The sequence below is a fragment of the Thunnus maccoyii genome, chromosome 1 (genome assembly GCF_910596095.1).
Source record: "Thunnus maccoyii chromosome 1, fThuMac1.1, whole genome shotgun sequence".
Classification (NCBI taxonomy): domain Eukaryota; kingdom Metazoa; phylum Chordata; class Actinopteri; order Scombriformes; family Scombridae; genus Thunnus; species Thunnus maccoyii.
In genome coordinates, this window is record NC_056533.1 from 26,027,457 (window position 1) to 26,045,790 (window position 18,334).

General features: G+C 41.0%; 1 protein-coding gene across 1 annotated transcript; it reads left to right on the forward strand.

Moving 5' to 3' along the window:
- The first annotated feature begins 1,083 nt into the window (after positions 1-1,083).
- Positions 1,084-18,221, forward strand: gas6 (growth arrest-specific 6). Its single transcript, XM_042403877.1, has 15 exons — positions 1,084-1,643; positions 1,886-2,046; positions 4,837-4,861; positions 4,971-5,033; positions 7,910-8,032; positions 9,056-9,175; positions 10,187-10,309; positions 11,397-11,518; positions 11,678-11,796; positions 13,766-13,955; positions 14,047-14,211; positions 14,293-14,461; positions 14,694-14,833; positions 14,930-15,131; positions 16,054-18,221. Exons 1-15 carry the CDS (start codon positions 1,568-1,570, stop codon positions 16,203-16,205), a joined length of 1,950 nt encoding a protein of 649 aa, XP_042259811.1. The 5' UTR covers positions 1,084-1,567; the 3' UTR covers positions 16,206-18,221.
- The last annotated feature ends 113 nt before the right edge of the window (positions 18,222-18,334 follow it).

Genomic DNA, 18,334 nt, shown 5'->3' on the forward strand with positions numbered 1-18,334 from the left:
TCAAACTCTGCACATAAATCATTCTGCACGGTGAAGCTCAAACATCCAACTGAAGGAACAAAAAGAAAAACTGTTTTTTGACTGGAGGGGGACTTTAAGTACAACCCACTGTATATACGTAAATGTGAAAAAAGGTCAAAAAATTCCGCAAAACTGTACTAAAATACAAAACTTGGAATGAAAATAGTAGCTTTTCATCATTGCAAACCTTAACTATCCAAGTTATCAGCTGATTCTTTACTTAAGTAAAAGTACCAATACAGCAATGTAAAAATACTCCATTACAAGTAAAAGTCCTGCCTGAAAATCGTACTTAAGTAAAAGTAAAAGTATTAGCAAAATGTAGTTAAAGTATTGCAGTAAAAGTAGTGGTTTGGACTGATATATTATTATATATGTCATCATATGTAAGCAGTATGTTACTGTTGTAGCTGCTGGAGGTGCAGCTAGTTTGAACTACTTTATATACAGTCAGCTAGTTTAGTCCAGTGGTTCCCAACCTAGGGGTCGGGTCCCACCAAAGGGTCACCAGATAAATCTGAGGGGTCGTGAGATGATTAATGGGAGAGGAAAGATGAAAAAACAAAGTTCTGATACACAAATCTGTTTTCAGTTTTTTGGATTTTTTCTCTAATCTTTGATTTTTGGTGAAATATTGGATCATTTGAACATTTATTGAAATAAAACCATGTGAGAAGTTTAGAGGGAAAAAATCACTATTTGGTGACTCCACACTGCTTTTTGTAAGACGTCAAAAGCCAAAAAGGTTGGGAAGCCACTGGTTTCATCTTTAATAATATGTTGTATTTTAAAAGCTTGTTACATCATCCACTGAGTTAAATCAAAAGTAACTAAAGCTGTCAAATGTAGTGGAGTAGAAAGTGAAATATTTCCCTCTGAAATGAAGTGGAGTGGAAGTATAAAGTAGCATCAAATGGAAATACTCAAGTAAAGTACAAGCACCTCAAAATTGTACTCCAGTACAGTTACTTTCCACCACTGCCGGTGGGCTTTAATTTTCAGCTTTCTTTTTTTCCAGCCTCACCAGTGTGGTGATAGGTGCACACAGAAGGAGGGGAGGAGGGATGAGGAGAAGTGTCTGGAGGGCTGCATCATTACAAACTCCTGCCTGCACTTTTCACAGTGACTCCCCCTCCTGAAGCAGCAGAGGCGTGCAAGTCTTCCTCCGCAGACTGGGGACTCAGTCCGGCCGGAGAGGTACAACACAGAAGAGAAGAGGGTATAAAAATAAATATATATATGGAGCGCAGACCACAATGGGGACGAGCTGAACCGCAGTGAGAAGAGGACGGTCGCTTCGTTGCCTGCGTTGTGAACGATATGCGTGAGAAACACACGACAGTTTAGCTTGCAGCGCTCCGCGGCAGTGATTTAACATCAAAAAAAAAAAAAAGAAAAACGTCGGAAGTACCTGAATACCTGCAGTGTTTCGCAGTAACGTTAGCTTGGTGCAAACAGCAGTGACATTTAGAAAGAGGGGTAGAGAGACTACAGGACGGGACAGGAGAAAGTTTCTCCAGCTTGGCGCAGACACATCGGTTGAACAATGCGGCTGACCCCGACAAAGTCCCTTTCATCGGCAGCCCTGCTAATCCTGCTGGCTGTCCGCTGGTCCGACAGCAGTAAGTAAACAATTACATGCTAAGCGGCTAGCTAGCTCGCTAAGTCCCCGTTGACATTTGTGTTGTGGCTGCTGATGATGAATGCCTCAGTTATTAACGTCATTAACGGCGCTTTAGCTGGGGCATGTTTCGCAACCACGCTTATGTTTTCGTCCTTTGGGAGCCAAAATATTGCCTAACTTCAAAGTTGTGTGACCTTTCTCTCGTTCTTGTAGGTTAATTAAGTCTTATTTCTCTTCTAGTTTCACTGTCTCCCCAAGAGGCGAACCAGTTTCTGAGCAGGCACAAGAGAGCAAATCAAGTTTTCGAGGAGACGAAGCAAGGACACTTGGAGAGGGAATGTGTGGAGGAAAGGTGCACCAAAGAGGAGGCCAGAGAAGTGTTTGAAAACGACCCAGAGACTGTAAGTAGACTAACAAGTTATTAATGGCACCTGTAAAAGTTGTGGTTTTCACTTAAGGTTGCATGCAGACTCCCCCGCCCCCCCCCTCCTCCCAAACACGACACCCATACCAGCTTCTTCTCCATTGAGGCACTGCAGTACTAGTGAAGTCTTTTAACTAATAAAAAAAAACACAATTACACAGTGAGATAATGTTTCAGGGATCCAAAGCTGCAGTTCTTACCACCTTGTACATGGCATTTAACATGAAGGTTGCAAGGTTGGTTGTTTACATCCTGCATATATTGATGGCAAATTGATGACTGTAATGTAACACTAGACTAATGATTCATTGTCTGAGCTGCTGGTGTTCATGCTCCAATAAGTCCGGAGCACTGATAGCTGTCAGCACACATACTATTCCCATGTCAAGGACTGGGCATGTTTTCTCCTCCTTTTTGTTTGTTTCTGTGACAGACATTGAGTCAGCGTGACTAAGCCTTAGTTTATGAAGTGTCAGTGAAGACACTGCTACCCTTTCACTGCTGTTCGTACTTGCATGCACACATAAACACGCAGTCACATGTGTGTGTCATTACTTTGTGAAAAATATATATTCCGTTTGCCAAAATTTGGCCCTATCCACTGGAGACCTGCTTGGCTTAGGTCCCTGCCAAATATCTCACTCGCGCTCCGTGTCCCCTGTATGTCTACGTGTTGCTCCTCTTCCTCACGCACAAATGCATGTGAATGGCGCAAAAGAAACGCCTCTTGATTTGTCTCTCTGGGAGCTGATTACTTGTTTTCTGCTTGAGAATGAACATAAGGGGTGAAAAATGTGTTTTGTTCGACACAGTCATGCACATCGCCTCACTAATCTGTATACATTACCCCACTCTCTCTCTCTCTCTCTGTATGTGATGTTTACCAGCCAATGAAATCCATTACACAGTGTGTTCTCACTCATACTTACTGCAGATTAGTGTCCATGCTTCTTTCATGAATGTGCAGATCAGTCTGTACCCTCTTGTGAATACATGAGCCTATTGAATATGTACTGCATGTGCTGAATATGCAAACAGAACTATAAATAACCTAGTGTGTCAGAAAACGTGAGACTTGGGCTGTCAGGCCAAGAGACACATTCATTCACTGCCTGAGAATGCAGACTTTTAAGTCTTTTAGCAGACATCTTTGTGCAGTGTGTGTGTGTGTTCGTGTATGTGTGTGTGTGTGTGTGTTACTCAGTAAGATAGGTTAAAGTCTGGGATATTTATTGAGCAGACTCTTGTCCAAACCTCTTTAAGATGTAAGCTGACAAGAAGTATTGCATGAAGTACAGAACATTCATGCTCTCTAGCGTTTAATCTTTTAGCAACAAGTAAACACTGACAGTTGATTGCTAGATACGTAAGTCAGAGATTCAGATGAAGTTTTTGGTGTAAACAGAGGGAGTGTTTGTTAGCATTGCGCTGGTGATGCCCTAACAGTTGCTCCTACTCTTGAAGTTTTGACATCGTGAATTGTAGCGGAGCGTGAGTGAATGAGGCGATCAATGACTCAGAGATCATTTGTGAAGATTAGCCAGGCAGAGAGACGTAGAAGCTAACGGGGGGGGGGGGGGGGGGGTTAAAGTGAGCGTGGGTTCAGACGAGGAGGTGAAACCGGGTGACGCTCAGTTCAGAGGAGAAGGTGAAATCGGGTGACGCTCGGTTCAGAGGAGAAGGTGAAGTCGGGTGACGCTCGGTTCAGAGGAGATGGTGAAGTCGGGTGACGTGCGATCTGGTGGAGTTTGCGTGAGCATGGACACACATCCTCAGAAGAACGCCTCCCCTTTACGTGTAATTTTTCTACGTTGGCGTGACACAAAGGCGCAGCCTCATTCATAACTGCATTATTCATCCTGAAGGAGCCCATCTCTGACTCTGCATTTTCTTCTGCTGCAGCTTTCTGGCTCTGCAGAGAGAGGAAGAGCGGGGTGTTCCTGGATACTTATGATTATCCTTAGCAACACACGCGATGAGACTCTGGTCTCGATTTAGAAAAAACAAACAACAAGAAAGTGTCACAACTGAGTACTATGATGGATTTAAGATTAGTAACAGTCCAAAAGTAGTCCTGGATCGTTACTAGATCTTAATTGATCCTGACTGACTTTCACAAATCAGTTGTCACTTCAAATCAAGGTTATAAAGAGGCTTTATGTCAAGTAACATGTTCCTGGCTTCAGCAGACTTTTGTGTGATTATTGACACTTTACAAGAGACTTTATCCTGCTGCATATAGTTCCTACTGCAGCAACGGCTCTCTGAAGTCTGTCCCCTCCAGAGTCTGTCCATCCACCAGTAGATCCTCTCCACATTTTGACCTACATGTGGAGGCGTACTGCAGCCAGGAGGCGGGAGGGATGCTACTACTATCAGGAATGCAGAGAATTCTCACGAAGCCCCTGGCAAAGGCCGCACCCATTACAGACAGCACACACACACACACACACACACACATATGCAGAGATTACAGAGTAATCATATTGTAATCTCTTTTTGGATACTAAACACACACATGCAGAGTTTTAAATGCCTTAATCAAAATTAATAATTGTTTATGATTCGTTTTTCACTCCCACAAGCTTGAACACGGAGCTCCAGTATAAAACGAAACCAAATCCTACATTATGTCAAGTATTAAGAGAAACCACCCCTCTTAATTTTAAGCAGTTATTTAGATTATCTTGTCCTGTTTACATTTTTTGTTTCTAAACCTACATAACTTTATCCCTCTCTCTCTTTTCATCTCTTCTCCCTGGTTTAGGACTACTTCTTTCCCAAGTATTTAAGTAAGTTATAATTCTGGCTAAAACCTTTCATCTATACTCATAATACCTGGTTTTCTGATTATATGTTTGTAATCTCTTTTGCTTTCATTTTATTTTCATTTCTGTCAAGGCTGTTTGGACAAGTTTGGAGATTCTGAAAAGAAGAAACAGGATCTGGTCACATGTGTCCACAGTAAGTTTTAACATTTATCTGTTTAGCGACTTAACATCAGGACCTGTGGTTGATTGATCCTTGTCCTTCCTTTCTCATTTTTCAGTCTTTTTCTCACCATTTATCTCTGTGTTTCTACTGCAATAGTGTCATTACATCCACAGAGGGGGACCTATTGTAGTGCGGGGTTGGGCTGCACTGCAGTATCGCTGCTCTGCATCACACTCAGGCACAGACTCTCCTAGTAGCAAAGGAGAGAGAAAGAGAGACGATGAAAAGGTGCTGAATTTCTTTGGCATCTCTCTCCGTTTCTCACAGCGTGATGTACGTAATTGATTCTATGGTTTTAAAGTGGCCCTGAGCTTGCCGTATGTGCGTGAGCCCAGGTATCTATGACTAACATTGCAGCACTTTGCTACAGTGACGCCGCACATTGGTGAATGAGTGACACACCCTCTGTCGTCACATACTCTCTCACTCGCTCTCCGGGTGAAAGCACCAGCTTCTTCTTCGTGAGCCGGCTGAGCGGAGGGGGCGATGTGAAAAAAAAAAAGGTCTGACGTGAGTGGAGCACAGAATTTCTGCTGCATCAGGATACAACAAACCTCCACCAACCCGGCTTTACTGCTATTGGCTGAGGAACCTCGGGGTGGGGGGGGGGTTTCCATGACTCAGCTGCAGAATCGTGGCACTTAAAGATACGGCAGCTCTTTTTTTATCGATCTGTCAGCACACCAGCTGTCTCTCTCACCATCTTTATCTCTCTATCACCACAAATCTGCCCATCAGTTTCCTGTCTCGTCGCGCCCGGCGGTGGCTGCTTTACTAGTATCAAAGCAGATCATGACATTCCACTATTTCCATTTATGGGATGTTATGGGCAGAGCAGACACCATTTTATAGTTTTGGTTGCATATTTCCACATACCAAAGGCTGATTTCAATGTAAGCACAGAGGACAGTGTTTATCTTCCTACTCCTCCCTCTTCCCATCCCCTGTGTCTGCAAACTGCAGACTCAAATGTTTTGCGTGTTGTTTGTTCTGCAGAAAAATAGAGTCATTAAAACACATTTTCCCAATTGTACTTATGTGACATCAATTGTTGCTGCTGTATAAATCGCGGAGGGCTTATCGGAATCAAGATTGTGGTTGCAGACAGTGTGGGTGGGCCACAGTGTGTGCTTTATTAAATTACATAAATTACATTTAGACATGCTGTGAAGGGACCTTTTGAAAGCAGAGGAAACAAGCGAGGATACAATGGTTATTCCTGTTTGCTGATAGATCACATCACATCACTAAACCAGGAGCCTGGGCTCATTTGTTTGGGTTTATTCAAGACTGCACTCCTTACGCAGGGTGCAGGAATGTAATATCTAGATGTTTGATACTTATACAGATATTTTCCAATTCACTGCAGCTGTAACGCTCGTTTCTAAAAAGCTGTCTTCAACACTGTTTACATGAGTCTGCAGACCCCGAAGCACATAATTACACATTATTTAAACTCAAATGAAGAAAGAAAATTTAGTTCTTGTGAAACATTTCAAACATTTCTTACCCTCATTTTTTTCCCCCCTAAAGCAGTTGGATCCCTCTAAACTTCTCTGTAAAATGTTGAGTGTGAAATTTTTTTTTTTTTTTTACAAATGTACAAAAAGTTAGATGACAACTTTATCTAGATACATAAAGAGAAACAGCCTATGAGTGCACATTACAACCACAAATCAGTGTGCTATTTCAGGCTTAATTTAGGTAATTATTGCCCAATACAATAAGATGACTTTATACATTGTAAATTTAACCCAATGATGCCATTTAAATGTATTTTTAGTGCTGTAGTTGTTCAAAGAACTTATGCCTTTACTGGAAGCCATACATTTAGTTTATGTTTTGAATTCATTTCATAAGTGAAGCCAAGTTATTTTTATTTATATATATATATATATATATATATATCCCAAAATCGCAAATTTGCCTCGAGGGGCTTTACAATCTGCATGTGACACCCTCTGTCCTTAGACCCTCTACATTCAGTATGTTTTGCTCTTTCTATATGATATAGGCACTTTAAATAAAAACAATAAACAAACTGTAGCTTCACTCATCTGGAACTTGTCATTTATACAGATTGCTGCTACATCTAGCGCCCATGTGTAGTGTAGACTTATCGTCATTATTGATCTGCTGTCAATGTACATGTGTAAACTCTGACAGATAATGTTTAAAACTCCTGATTTACACCGCAGTCACAATAAATATGCTCCACAGTAGTTGAAATTACGACACAGTATTTATGCTGTGCGAATTGAATTTTACAGCACATCATCCGGTGAAATACAGCCTGATTCGAAAGTTGTGTCTTTGCGTTCCACATGAGAGCTTATCTGTCTCCTACTCCCCCCCCACCCCTCCTGTTTTTTCCAGGCACTGTCCTTTTTCTCTCTCTGAACTCCAGCATGCAACATGCCCAGACTTGTCAAGCAGTGAAACTCCACTGCTGGGAAAAGGAAACTGCATGAGGGAGAGAAAAGATTTACACATGTGCTCAATTACACAGGCTGAGAGTGAAAGTGAAGGCCCAAATAAAAAAAATATTTTAGAGAAAAATTGGACCAATAAAACTGACAGTCGAATATCCGTTTGATCTTTAGTTGGAGGACAGGTATGCTGGGAAGGACTGAATTAGGGCATCTTCACACAGGAGAGCTTAGCCAGCATTAGGCTATTTATATTGAACTCCTGATATGCAGAACATAAGAGATGCCCTTCCTCTGTCTGGTATCAGGATACAGTTACACTCACTGTTTGAATCCAGGACATACAGACTCAATTTTAAAGTAATAATCCCGCTTATTTCTCTGTGTCTGTCTGTCTTTGTTTTTTCCTACGACTAGATATTCCAGACCAGTGCTCTCCTTCTCCGTGTTACGCCAGAGGTACCGTGCGCTGCGAGGACAAAAAGGGCGACTTCCTCTGTCACTGTTTTACAGGTTGGACAGGAGCCAGATGTGACAAAGGTACCGTCATCACTATGAGAGAGAGGGTATATAGCTGGACGCCGTGTTAGAGCTCAGTAGAGGTTAAATTTTTGCACCGTCATTCAGTGTCAGATCCAGCATCTCTGGCAAGAAGTCATCTCCGCGACCTTGACTCTGACAGCTGTCTCCGAGGCCTGGCCGCTTGATGATCTGGCTTTCCATTGCTTTTATGAGTCATACAGTGTATTTGTGTATCATTGTTTCTCTCTCATTGTACATCTTAGTGCTGAAATCAAGTTGACCTCAAGTCTTAGTGTTTCTGTTTTCACTTTTATCTGTTAACAACCATTCCTGCTGCTGCTGCCGCTGCTGCTGTTGTTGTTATTAATAACGCGCGGCGGATGTGTCGGGTCAATATGAACTGCATGTACGGGAACTACGGTCACGACAGGAATCCATGTGTCTCTTTTGCAGGCGAAAGCCAGTTACTGTGTATAAATATGAGGGAAAGGTTACATGTCTTATGAAAAAGTGAGACCAAGGGTTCCACTTTTAGAGGGGAAATATAACAAATATTAAGTGTATAAGCTGGAACTGGAAAGCGCACATAATTTGTAACCACACACACACACACACTGTGAGGGAGAGGGAACATGCTTCTCTGATTTATGGCACAGCTACCATTCCACACGTTTCCACTGTGACTCATCCTGCCACCTTACTGTGAGAGGAAATCAAAACAGATTCAGTTTGACTTGGTCTGAGCCTTTTCCACTTGACGACCGCACTCCTCCTAAACACTGAGCTGTAACACTCGGTGACGTAGTGTGTCAGTTATTTCTAAGGCTTTTAACAAAGTAAAAATTTATAGGGGGTTTTCAAACTGTATCAAATTCATATTTAGAATTGAGGGAAAAAAAATAAACTTTCAATATAGATTCATTTTAAATAACAAGTACAAGTGAAAGCTTCACACAAGCCAAACAGTCTAATACTGTACACAGCCCAATGATGATGATTTTCCTGTGCTCATGTCATGCTGTACCACCCTCCTATTTGCAGATGTCGACGAGTGCAGCAGGAAGAACGGAGGGTGTGACCATCAGTGCAACAACACTATGGGCAGTTACCGCTGCTCCTGTCACCAAGGCTACATGTTGGTACGACGCCACTTTTGTAATGGTAAGGAACAAGACATACTGTGGATACATGTGGTCTAATGTCTGAAATCACATCACTAAACTTTCTTGCTTTACTCAGTCTCCATTTTGACATTTTAAATCCACTTTATATGAAGGATCAGCTGTGGAAATGGACATCATTTCTGCAGTTAGTCGTAGTTCATTTGAAAGTGTTTTGAATCAGAGAGTTTTTGAGGTAAAAGCTCTATAATAATCCCGAGGCTGTGCTTTGTTTTGTCTTGCGACATTTATTTTCATCTTTGTGAGTCCAAAAAGAACAAACAGTTCAGCTGAGAAAAATGCAAAAACACAAATGTAACTCATGAACCTAATCGACACTTTGGCAGGTCCAAAATTACAAACCTATGTTGTTACTTACTGTACTGGTAACACATTTCACCAGCTTGGATGTGTAGGCATTAAAGTGAATTGAATTGAATTGAACTGGGTGAACAACTGTTGTTAAAACTACATTCTGTGTTTCCACAGACATGAAGACATAAAATCATGATGAAGTCAACTTTAAATTTCCTTTTCATTTAATGGTACAGACATTAAAAATTGTGTGTTAGATTTATTATAACATTTATCTTAATGTAAGTGGGATGTAGCTTCAGTGAAGTGTTGGAACAAGCAGATATTGTATGTGCTATATATCCAGTGTTGTTACACAGTGTGGAAAAATTGATCTAATTTCGAAACTGCTCTGGGGGAAAATTAATATAAAGATCCTTTTGGTTTAAGTGGTTAACCAATCATGGCCAAAATTTACTTGCACTGGCCTTGAGGCAGTTTTAGTTTCCCTCTCTGTAATGGAGACAAGGTCTCTGAAAAGAAAATCAAATACAAGCAGTGATTGTTCCTCACTCTGTGTTTTTCCGACACATTTTAATGAGTAAACATAACCTCCTCAGTTCACGTCCTTCCAGCCGACAAGTTTTCTTGGTATTTTTCCCTGATCGTAAACCGCTGGCGCTGTTGATTGTCTACTATACTTTGATGTGTCTTTCAGATGTCAATGAGTGTGAAGACCCAGGTGTGTGCGGAACAGCACGGTGTGAGAATAAGGAGGGTGGCTATGACTGCCTGTGTGATACCGGCTATGTTTATGACAATGAAACCAAGAGCTGCATTGGTAAGTGTGTACGCTACACACACACACACGCATGTAGTTTCATAAAAACTGACTGAGGAGCTGCTTCAGCCTCAGCAGGACTTGATGCAGCTGTGTTCGGAGGTCAGGAAAGGAATGTAAAGAGAGAAATTCTTTATAAGTAGGTAACAGGTCACTGTCCATTGCTGTCAAATCCAATCTGCAAGCCTAGAAAAATTAATCTCAGGAGCAAAATACTGATCCTTTGAATTTCCAGAAGGACTTTTTTTTTTGCAGTAGTCAGGAGTGATAAACCCAGAACATAGTTTACATGTATGAAAAGTGTTTGTTTTTTCAAGATTAATCTGGAAATCAGGCTTCAAACATGCAGTGATCTGAAAAACAGTTTGACAGGCATCTGCACCATCACAACAGCACCCCCAAGCCAAACATACAAGTAGGCTTAGACCTCAATAAATGGAGTTAAGAGCTCAAGATATACAAGTCTGACCTTGTATTTATCAAACAAGTTTGATCCCATAAAGTTGCTGTAAGAGGCATTTTCCAAAATGCTCAACAAGCGCTTTTATACACGAGGAATGAAAGGATATCCAGTGATAAAGCAAAAATAGCAGTCTTGGTATCATAAGATAACATGATAAAATAATATAACCACAACATTAGATTTGTCGGGAACAACAAGATAAAAATAAAAAGAATTCATAGACTTAAACTGCGGTCATTAATCACTTGTGTGTTCCTTGTTTTTTCCTCTAGTGGAAACCAGACTTTTCATAACCTCAGTGTCCCTCCTCAGAGAATTAACGTTTATTATAGCCAACCTAGTCATGGCCATGTAAGGTTATATATGGAGTAGAGAGATACCACCCAGTTAACGTCAAAGACCACTTGACTCAAGTGTTGTTTGCATTCCTTGATATGTTGACAGGAAACACATCAGATTTTTATTTTCATTCTCATGCTACTGATGTTTTTTAGATCCTTTTCATCCTTTTCCACCGATGGGACTCTTGATAACTTCATGAACCCGCTGCTTCTCTGTAACCCTTTGTGTCATCGTTTTCATCTGTCCTCTTTAATTTCTTCATCCTACTCTGTCACTTGTCAGATGTGGATGAATGTGAGGCGAAAGTCTGTGCAGAGGAGTGTCTGAACACTCCAGGGAGTTTCCGTTGTTACTGTGACGGTCGTCAGGGCATGAAGCTGGGCCAGGACCTCAGGAGCTGTAAGGTGAAACACATTAATTGTGGCAAATATTATCGACCCGTTTCGTAGTCCAGCTGTCACCTTTTGTTGTGAAATGTGAACTCTGTTCTAGATATTTAAACCATTTTGAACGAGTCAAGTTGCAGCTGTCTGTTATCAAGTTATCTGTCCTTTTTCCTTCAGCCTATAACTCCCTTTATATCAACGCCTCTGAAGAGGAACTCTCGCTCTCTTTACCTGGGCCGCATGTTCAGCGGTGTACCGGTGGTGAGGCTGCGCTTCCGCAGGAGGATTCAAACTGGGTGAGAGAATTAATTAAGAGATGCATTGATTGTAGTTTTCTTGACTGATTCTGATATCCGATTTTTTTTATTTTTGCTGATTCTGAACTATAATTGACAGCATACACAAACATTTTTGGAAATTAATCAAACAAAATCATGAAACATTATCATAATAAAACATAGAAGATGAAGACAGTATTTTGTTTTCTACCTGATGAACTTTTAAGTTCATTGAAGTAAACTCAAAGTAAAATACTGATAAAATATTTGTCAGTGGTGCAGACAAACCCTGGTTGGTACCAGAAAGTATTTTCCACCCTATTTTTCACCTATAATATTTTGTAATCTCCTAAATATATATGTTTTTTTTAGTGTAATCAAAATGCACTTTACTTCTATAGCAAATATCAGCTCTCATCTCATTTTAATAGTGATTTGTTGCACTCAACAGGTGTACAGTTTTTTCACTCTGCTCTACTTATTTGGTCATCATATCTAGGTTAATAATATTTATCAGCTGTATTAATTCAAATTTATTATTTTAGATTTTTCCCTACAGATTGAAACAGAGCGGGAATCACGTCAGTGTGTCAGATATTGAGAAAGAGGTTAAATTAAAGTTAGAGTGCGTGACTTTTGTCTCCCCCCTCTGGCAGCGAGAGTAATTACAAAAACACTGTTGACACATGTTTACGTCATAGGCTCCGCTGTAGCGTACTCCGTTGCGGCTGTAAAAAGTGGATAAAATGTTTTGAGTATCACACAACCACAGTGAAATGAAATCTCACAATCAGAATTTGATCCATTCAGTCCGATAACATTTGGAAAGTGTAGAACAGTCGCATGATCGAATTATTTTACCCCCTTTCAAGTTAGCTGAGAGCTAACCGGAAGTTAGCTAGCGGAAGTCTCTTGCGTGTATGTTCTGCCCATTGAGCACGCACAGTATGCATTCATCCGGCCAGCACGAGAATGTCAGACCCGACACCAGATTAAAAACTCTGTATACTGTGAAATACAGAGAGATTTATCTGGCGGTGATAAGCTTAATCAGCAAGTTCTGCACTGCAGGTTAAAATATAATATAAACAAAAACAGCAGCAGTATTAACAGCAGAGCCACACCTCAATTGATTTACAAAAAAACATTGTCAGACTTTTCCTTAAAAGGTAAAATCACCTGGTTTCACGTAAACTGTGTGTAAACAGCTGATCACGTCCTGGTGTGTAAACTCTGTGTCATATATATTTTGGGCTGGACCGACTCACCATCCGTCCCATCTTGAGCAGGTGGTGGTCGTGATAACAGTGTGCAACATGTTGCCAGTAAATAAAACAGGTAAATTAATGTTTAAACAAGTGAAAAACTGCATTACGTTATCAGTCAACAGCGAGTCTCTGCTGCAGTTCATATTATTTAGTTTTAGCGTGTGTTTGGCTATGACGTTACTGTCTGTGCTGCCGTGTGTGTGACATGAACATCTGTTGAGAGCTCCATTTTGAAAGTGTTGAGAGACCAGGTACAGTTTCAGATTTGAGCTTTAATCAAATCCTGTTTTTGAAATTCTTCATTCTTCCTCATATTTCTATCTTTAGTGAGACAGTTTATGGGACAGTGAGAGAGCAGCACCCCTGAGAATAAAATATGTTTGAAAGGGAAGAGTGTTTTTTACCAAACATAGTCAAACCGTATCAAGTTAATTAATTAATAATTCTAAAAATAATTTATATTTTCCAAGATGAAAATACTACTTTGTCTGAGCGCCAAGTTGATAAAAAAGATAAAAACTATTTTAGTCACAAAAAGGAATTTCCTGTTTCTCCTCCATCATTTCATCCTCTTCCACCCTCTCCTTTCATTTTTCTTTTATTTCACTTGAATTCCTAATTTATTGTAGTCATATTTCCTTCTTTCTTCAAACACACATATTTATACACAGACTTCTCTCATTTTTTCCACTTTTCTTTACTTGTTCTTTCTTTTCTAGCTTTTCAGCAGAGTTTGACTTCCGCACCTACGATCGTGAGGGGGTGATCTTCTTTGCCGGAGGTCACCTGAACAGCTCCTGGATTGTCCTTGCAATGCATGACGGGAAGCTGGAGTTGCAGCTGAAATACGGCATAGTCAGCAGAGTCACCAGCAGCGGACCCATCGTCAGTGACGGCCAGTGGAGAAAGGTTAGCAGTTTGTCAACATCAACCATAAAACGACCTCTCAAGAACGCTCGTTCTGATTGAAACCTGCCTCTCAAATGTCTTTTCTCACCAGATCTCAGTGGAGGAACAGAGCCGGAGTCTAGTGATAAAGATTGACAGGGAGGCCATCATGAAGATCGCAGTAAACGGAGATCTGTTCACACTGAAGAAGGGCATGCATGAGCTCAACCTCACGGTGGGAGGAGTCCCTTTCAAAGAGGACGGCCTCGTCAGTCAGGTGCGTCTTTGAATGTGTATGTGTGTTCTCTCGAAAAGAAATGTTTTGTATGCGTTTCTCAACTGTTGCCGTCGTCTGTAGGTGAACCCCCGTCTGGACGGCTGTATGAAGGAGTGGCGCTGGTTGACGGGCGAAGATACGTCGATACAAGAAACCATTCGATCCAATGAAAACATGCAGTGTTTCAGCAGTGAAGATCCTGGAGCGTATTTCCCCGGCACAGGCTGCGCTATCTTCAACATCAGCTATGGTGCAGTGTTTGTATGTGCGTGTGTGTTTGTGTGTGTGTGTTATGGATAGCATATCCGGGGGCTTACATAACTTTACCTAATTGATTCTTCCTGAAGTTGTTAGTTTACTCTGTTTGAGTGAATGTGAGTTTCCATCTTCACTTACACTTTTATCAACAGTTTGCTTCATCTCTGTTTGTCGATTAAGTTCATGACCTGCTGTTCTCTCTCTTCCTGTTCTCCTCACTTCAGAATCACAGAACCTGAGTGTCCAGTTGAACCTGCGTCCAACTTCTGCTCTCGGAGTGCTGTTTGCACTCGTTCACCAAGACAGCGTCCCTCTTTCCATCGCTCTGGCCGACTATCATCCCGGTACTGACGAGTGGCGAGATGTGAGTACATTAAAGTTGGACCTGGATGTATAAACTTGTTTTTTAAATTTCTTACCATTTGTTAAGTCTGAAAACTGACCTTCTGTGTGTTTTCAGTCTGTTCTAGTGTCAGCAGGTGATGTCATCATTGCCAGCTCTCCGGTCCCGCTGTGTGACGGCGAGAGTCATGTGATCCAGGTGACGATCTCAGGAAACCAGACCGAGCTGCTGGTCGATGGCAAGTCTGGACAAAGTGAAGATGCAGAGGTTTCTATTGACCTCCTGACTCAGTCCAGCACCTTCATAGGAGGACTCCCTGGTGAGGGCTCACACATTTATAAACACATTGTGCAAAACTTAATTTACACAGATTTGATTTATACAGGATGAATAATGAAGCATAAATGAAGGGTTTTATTTACACAGTATGCAGGAAGTGATGCTTAGCACCTTGGAGGGAGGAGAACATAAATTCATGTCATAAATTATCAACAGTTAGAGCTGAGAATTTATATTTTTTAACCATTATAGGCATGAAAATAATTTAGGAAATGTTTTGTCAAAAATATTTATTACTGTTAAAGAAAAAAAGATTATCAGCTGATATATTGTTATCAGATTTGTTTACACTCTCCAGTATTGGTATTAGCTTAAAAAGCCCAGTATCAGTCGGCTAGAATAGACCAAAAAGTATTTTTCACATGTAGATTTTTAAATCGCAAAATCATACAAGGTCTGTGATGTTTTGTCGAGCTGATTTTAAATGATCTAATCTCTAAAACCTCTCAGCCTGCTTTGTCCTCTGTATGACTGTCTGTGCAAGTTCCAAAACGTCCTCGCCAACAATAAATAATCTCACCCAGCGAATGAGTAATAACCGCTGCCATTTACTGTATATGAGTGTCTCATTTCACTTAGCTTTCTTGTACTGTATATGGCCAACCATAACAATGATCTATAGCTGTGTAGCTGTAGAGAGCTGGCAGCTGAGTAAATAATTCAACGCAACAGCTAAAAACTGGTTCAGCTTTCACCTAGAAGATTTTGTTCCTTTCCCTGAATTGTTGATAAATGCCTTCATGTGTTTTTCGTAATAATTGTTTATTCATGTTTGCTGAGTCTGACAGATTCAATATATTAAATCATACAGTTTGCAAACTCGCTGTTTAGTCACAGTTAGAGCACGTACACATCCCGTCATGTTCTCTGCTGGATCACATATGGTCACTTCTTCCCCTCAGATGTTCCTCTGGTGTCCACACTGGTGTCGGCGCACTACAGCGGCTGCATGGAGGTCAGTGTTAACGGACAGTCTCTGGACATGGACCAGGCCATCCACAAACACAACGATATCCGCTCACACTCCTGCCCCCTGCTGGACTCTCACCAGTGACCAGCGCATCAGTCTGCCAAAAAACAGATCCATTAGCAGTTGATTGAGGCAATGGGGATGGTTTCCAACATATTTATAAAAAACAAAGCTGCAGTGGGGAGATGTATTAGATTGCAATGTTTAAAAAAAAAAACAAAAAAAAAAAACAAACAAAAAAAAAACTAGACCAGGTATCGTGATCAAGCTGGAGCGTTAGCCCAGGATCACCCTGCCCTTTTACTGTGATGACACTGCTGCCTGGAGGCATTTACAGGGACTTTCACTGTATTCTCAGTATTGTGACTCAGTAAAATAGTTAGTTAGCCAATGAGCAACATCCCCTGTACTAGGCAGAAGATATGGGAATAAATGCTGCACAACATTGCCTCAAAAACAGCCCATCTATATCACAGCCTTGTAAGCCCACAAGAACACACAGGGCCTTATCCAGATCAATGTCAAATGGTTGATCTTGGGTCAGCCTACTACGCCTGGCATCCTGTGCTTAAATGCAGATCTGACTGGAACTCGGTAGGCAGAGTGACTCTCGCTGCATTAACTCAGCTGATAGAGCTGCGGTCATGTTGCTTACATCCAGTTCACACAAGGCCCACGTTCACAAAGCTTGTAATAGTCAAGTGATAACGTATAATCTGATTCAGATGACATCTAAAATGAAAGAAAGTGGACCAGACCAGTAGTCCTACATTAACTACCCTACTCAGAGAAAACGTACGAAATAGGTGCTTAGATTTTCATGAGTGTTAGGTGTCAGGGGTTGATGGGGCGACCCCCTAACAAGCTGAACCCTACCCTTCAGCTTGGAGTCGTGGTAGCGAGGGCAGGATTCAGTATCAGGCACGACTTTGTGTTCAGTAGGAAATCTTGCACATCGTTGCAGGTAGAAATGGACTGCGACGTGAAGCCATTTTCTTGATTCCCTCTCTACTAAAGCAGCACTCCATGTCTGCCTGCAACCTTAAAAATCAACCATGTGCCTACCAAGAACAACCAACCCAAACTTCCCGACAGCTTCCCTCCAAACAGGTGAATCATTTCACAAAGGTGCAGTACTGTATCACAGAAACAAAGCCAACTCTTCTCTTAATGAAATCATTGCAGTTAATATTAATAACTATGCATTTCCACCTGTGCATTTAGGAGAATCACAGTCTTTCAAAAGAGCTAACTGACACCCCGACTCCCTATAAACTTCAATCACTAACTCCCGTCACAAAGGCCCCGTCTTTGCCTCAGAATCACCCACTTACAGTTAATACCTGCCGTATACCAATCTAAGGATAATAGATAAGTCACAGAAGCACAGGGGGACAGGAAGGGGCCCTCTCCATCAAGGAGAGAAAGAGCACTGCATCGATCGCACCATACAAGCTACTGAGAGTAAAAAGAGTGCGCTGTAATATACTGAATATGTAAATAATGTGATTGTACAATGCTTTATAGAAGACATAAAACAAACACTACCTTATGCTCACCAAGGTTATCTGCACATTTAAGTTGATCCAAAGTCAAACAGTAATTTGAGTCTCTCGAGTTAACCTACTTCCTAAAAAAAAAAAAAAAAAAAAAAAAAGTCTGAAGGGGATGGAGAGCAATAGCCAGGGATCAAAGTATATCTTTTAAGTTTTTAATTTTGACTTAATAGGTGCTGAGCAAATCAAAATACAATAAAAACAAAGAATGTCGGAGGAGCATTATGATTGAGAATGCCAAAAGTGCTCCAGTGTTATTTTACTTCCCTCTGTAATGTATCATTTTCTAGTTTTCTGATGAATGAATGCCCGAATATAGAGCTCGACGTGTTATTGTTTTTGGTTTTGTTTTTTATCATATGTGTTGTATATTGAACTTCTTTTAGTTTTTATTTTTCACTTTAACTGCCAGTATGTGTACAATGCTGAGAGAAGTCTGCTTTTTGAGTTTTATCTTCCTTCAACAGTGAAAATCCTATTTAAAAACAAAATAAAAGCAGTTGTATGAACATAATAGAGTAAAATTGTATTTTCAAAAGAAAAACTTGTTTGTGTGCTGTGTTATTGTGTTAGAGGTAAACGTTTCCCATCATGCCCCGGGTGCGAATGTTTTCAGCTGTTACCGGCTTTTTCAGGGGCTTTCGACTCTCTCATGGC

Coding starts and splice junctions, on each gene's coding strand:
- gas6 (XM_042403877.1), top strand. CDS start 1,568: ATGCGGCTGACCCCGACAAAGTCCCTTTCATCGGCAGCCCTGCTAATC. Junction 9,176..10,186: donor ACGACGCCACTTTTGTAATG/GTAAGGAACAAG, acceptor TGTGTCTTTCAG/ATGTCAATGAGTGTGAAGAC. Junction 15,132..16,053: donor CTTCATAGGAGGACTCCCTG/GTGAGGGCTCAC, acceptor TCTTCCCCTCAG/ATGTTCCTCTGGTGTCCACA.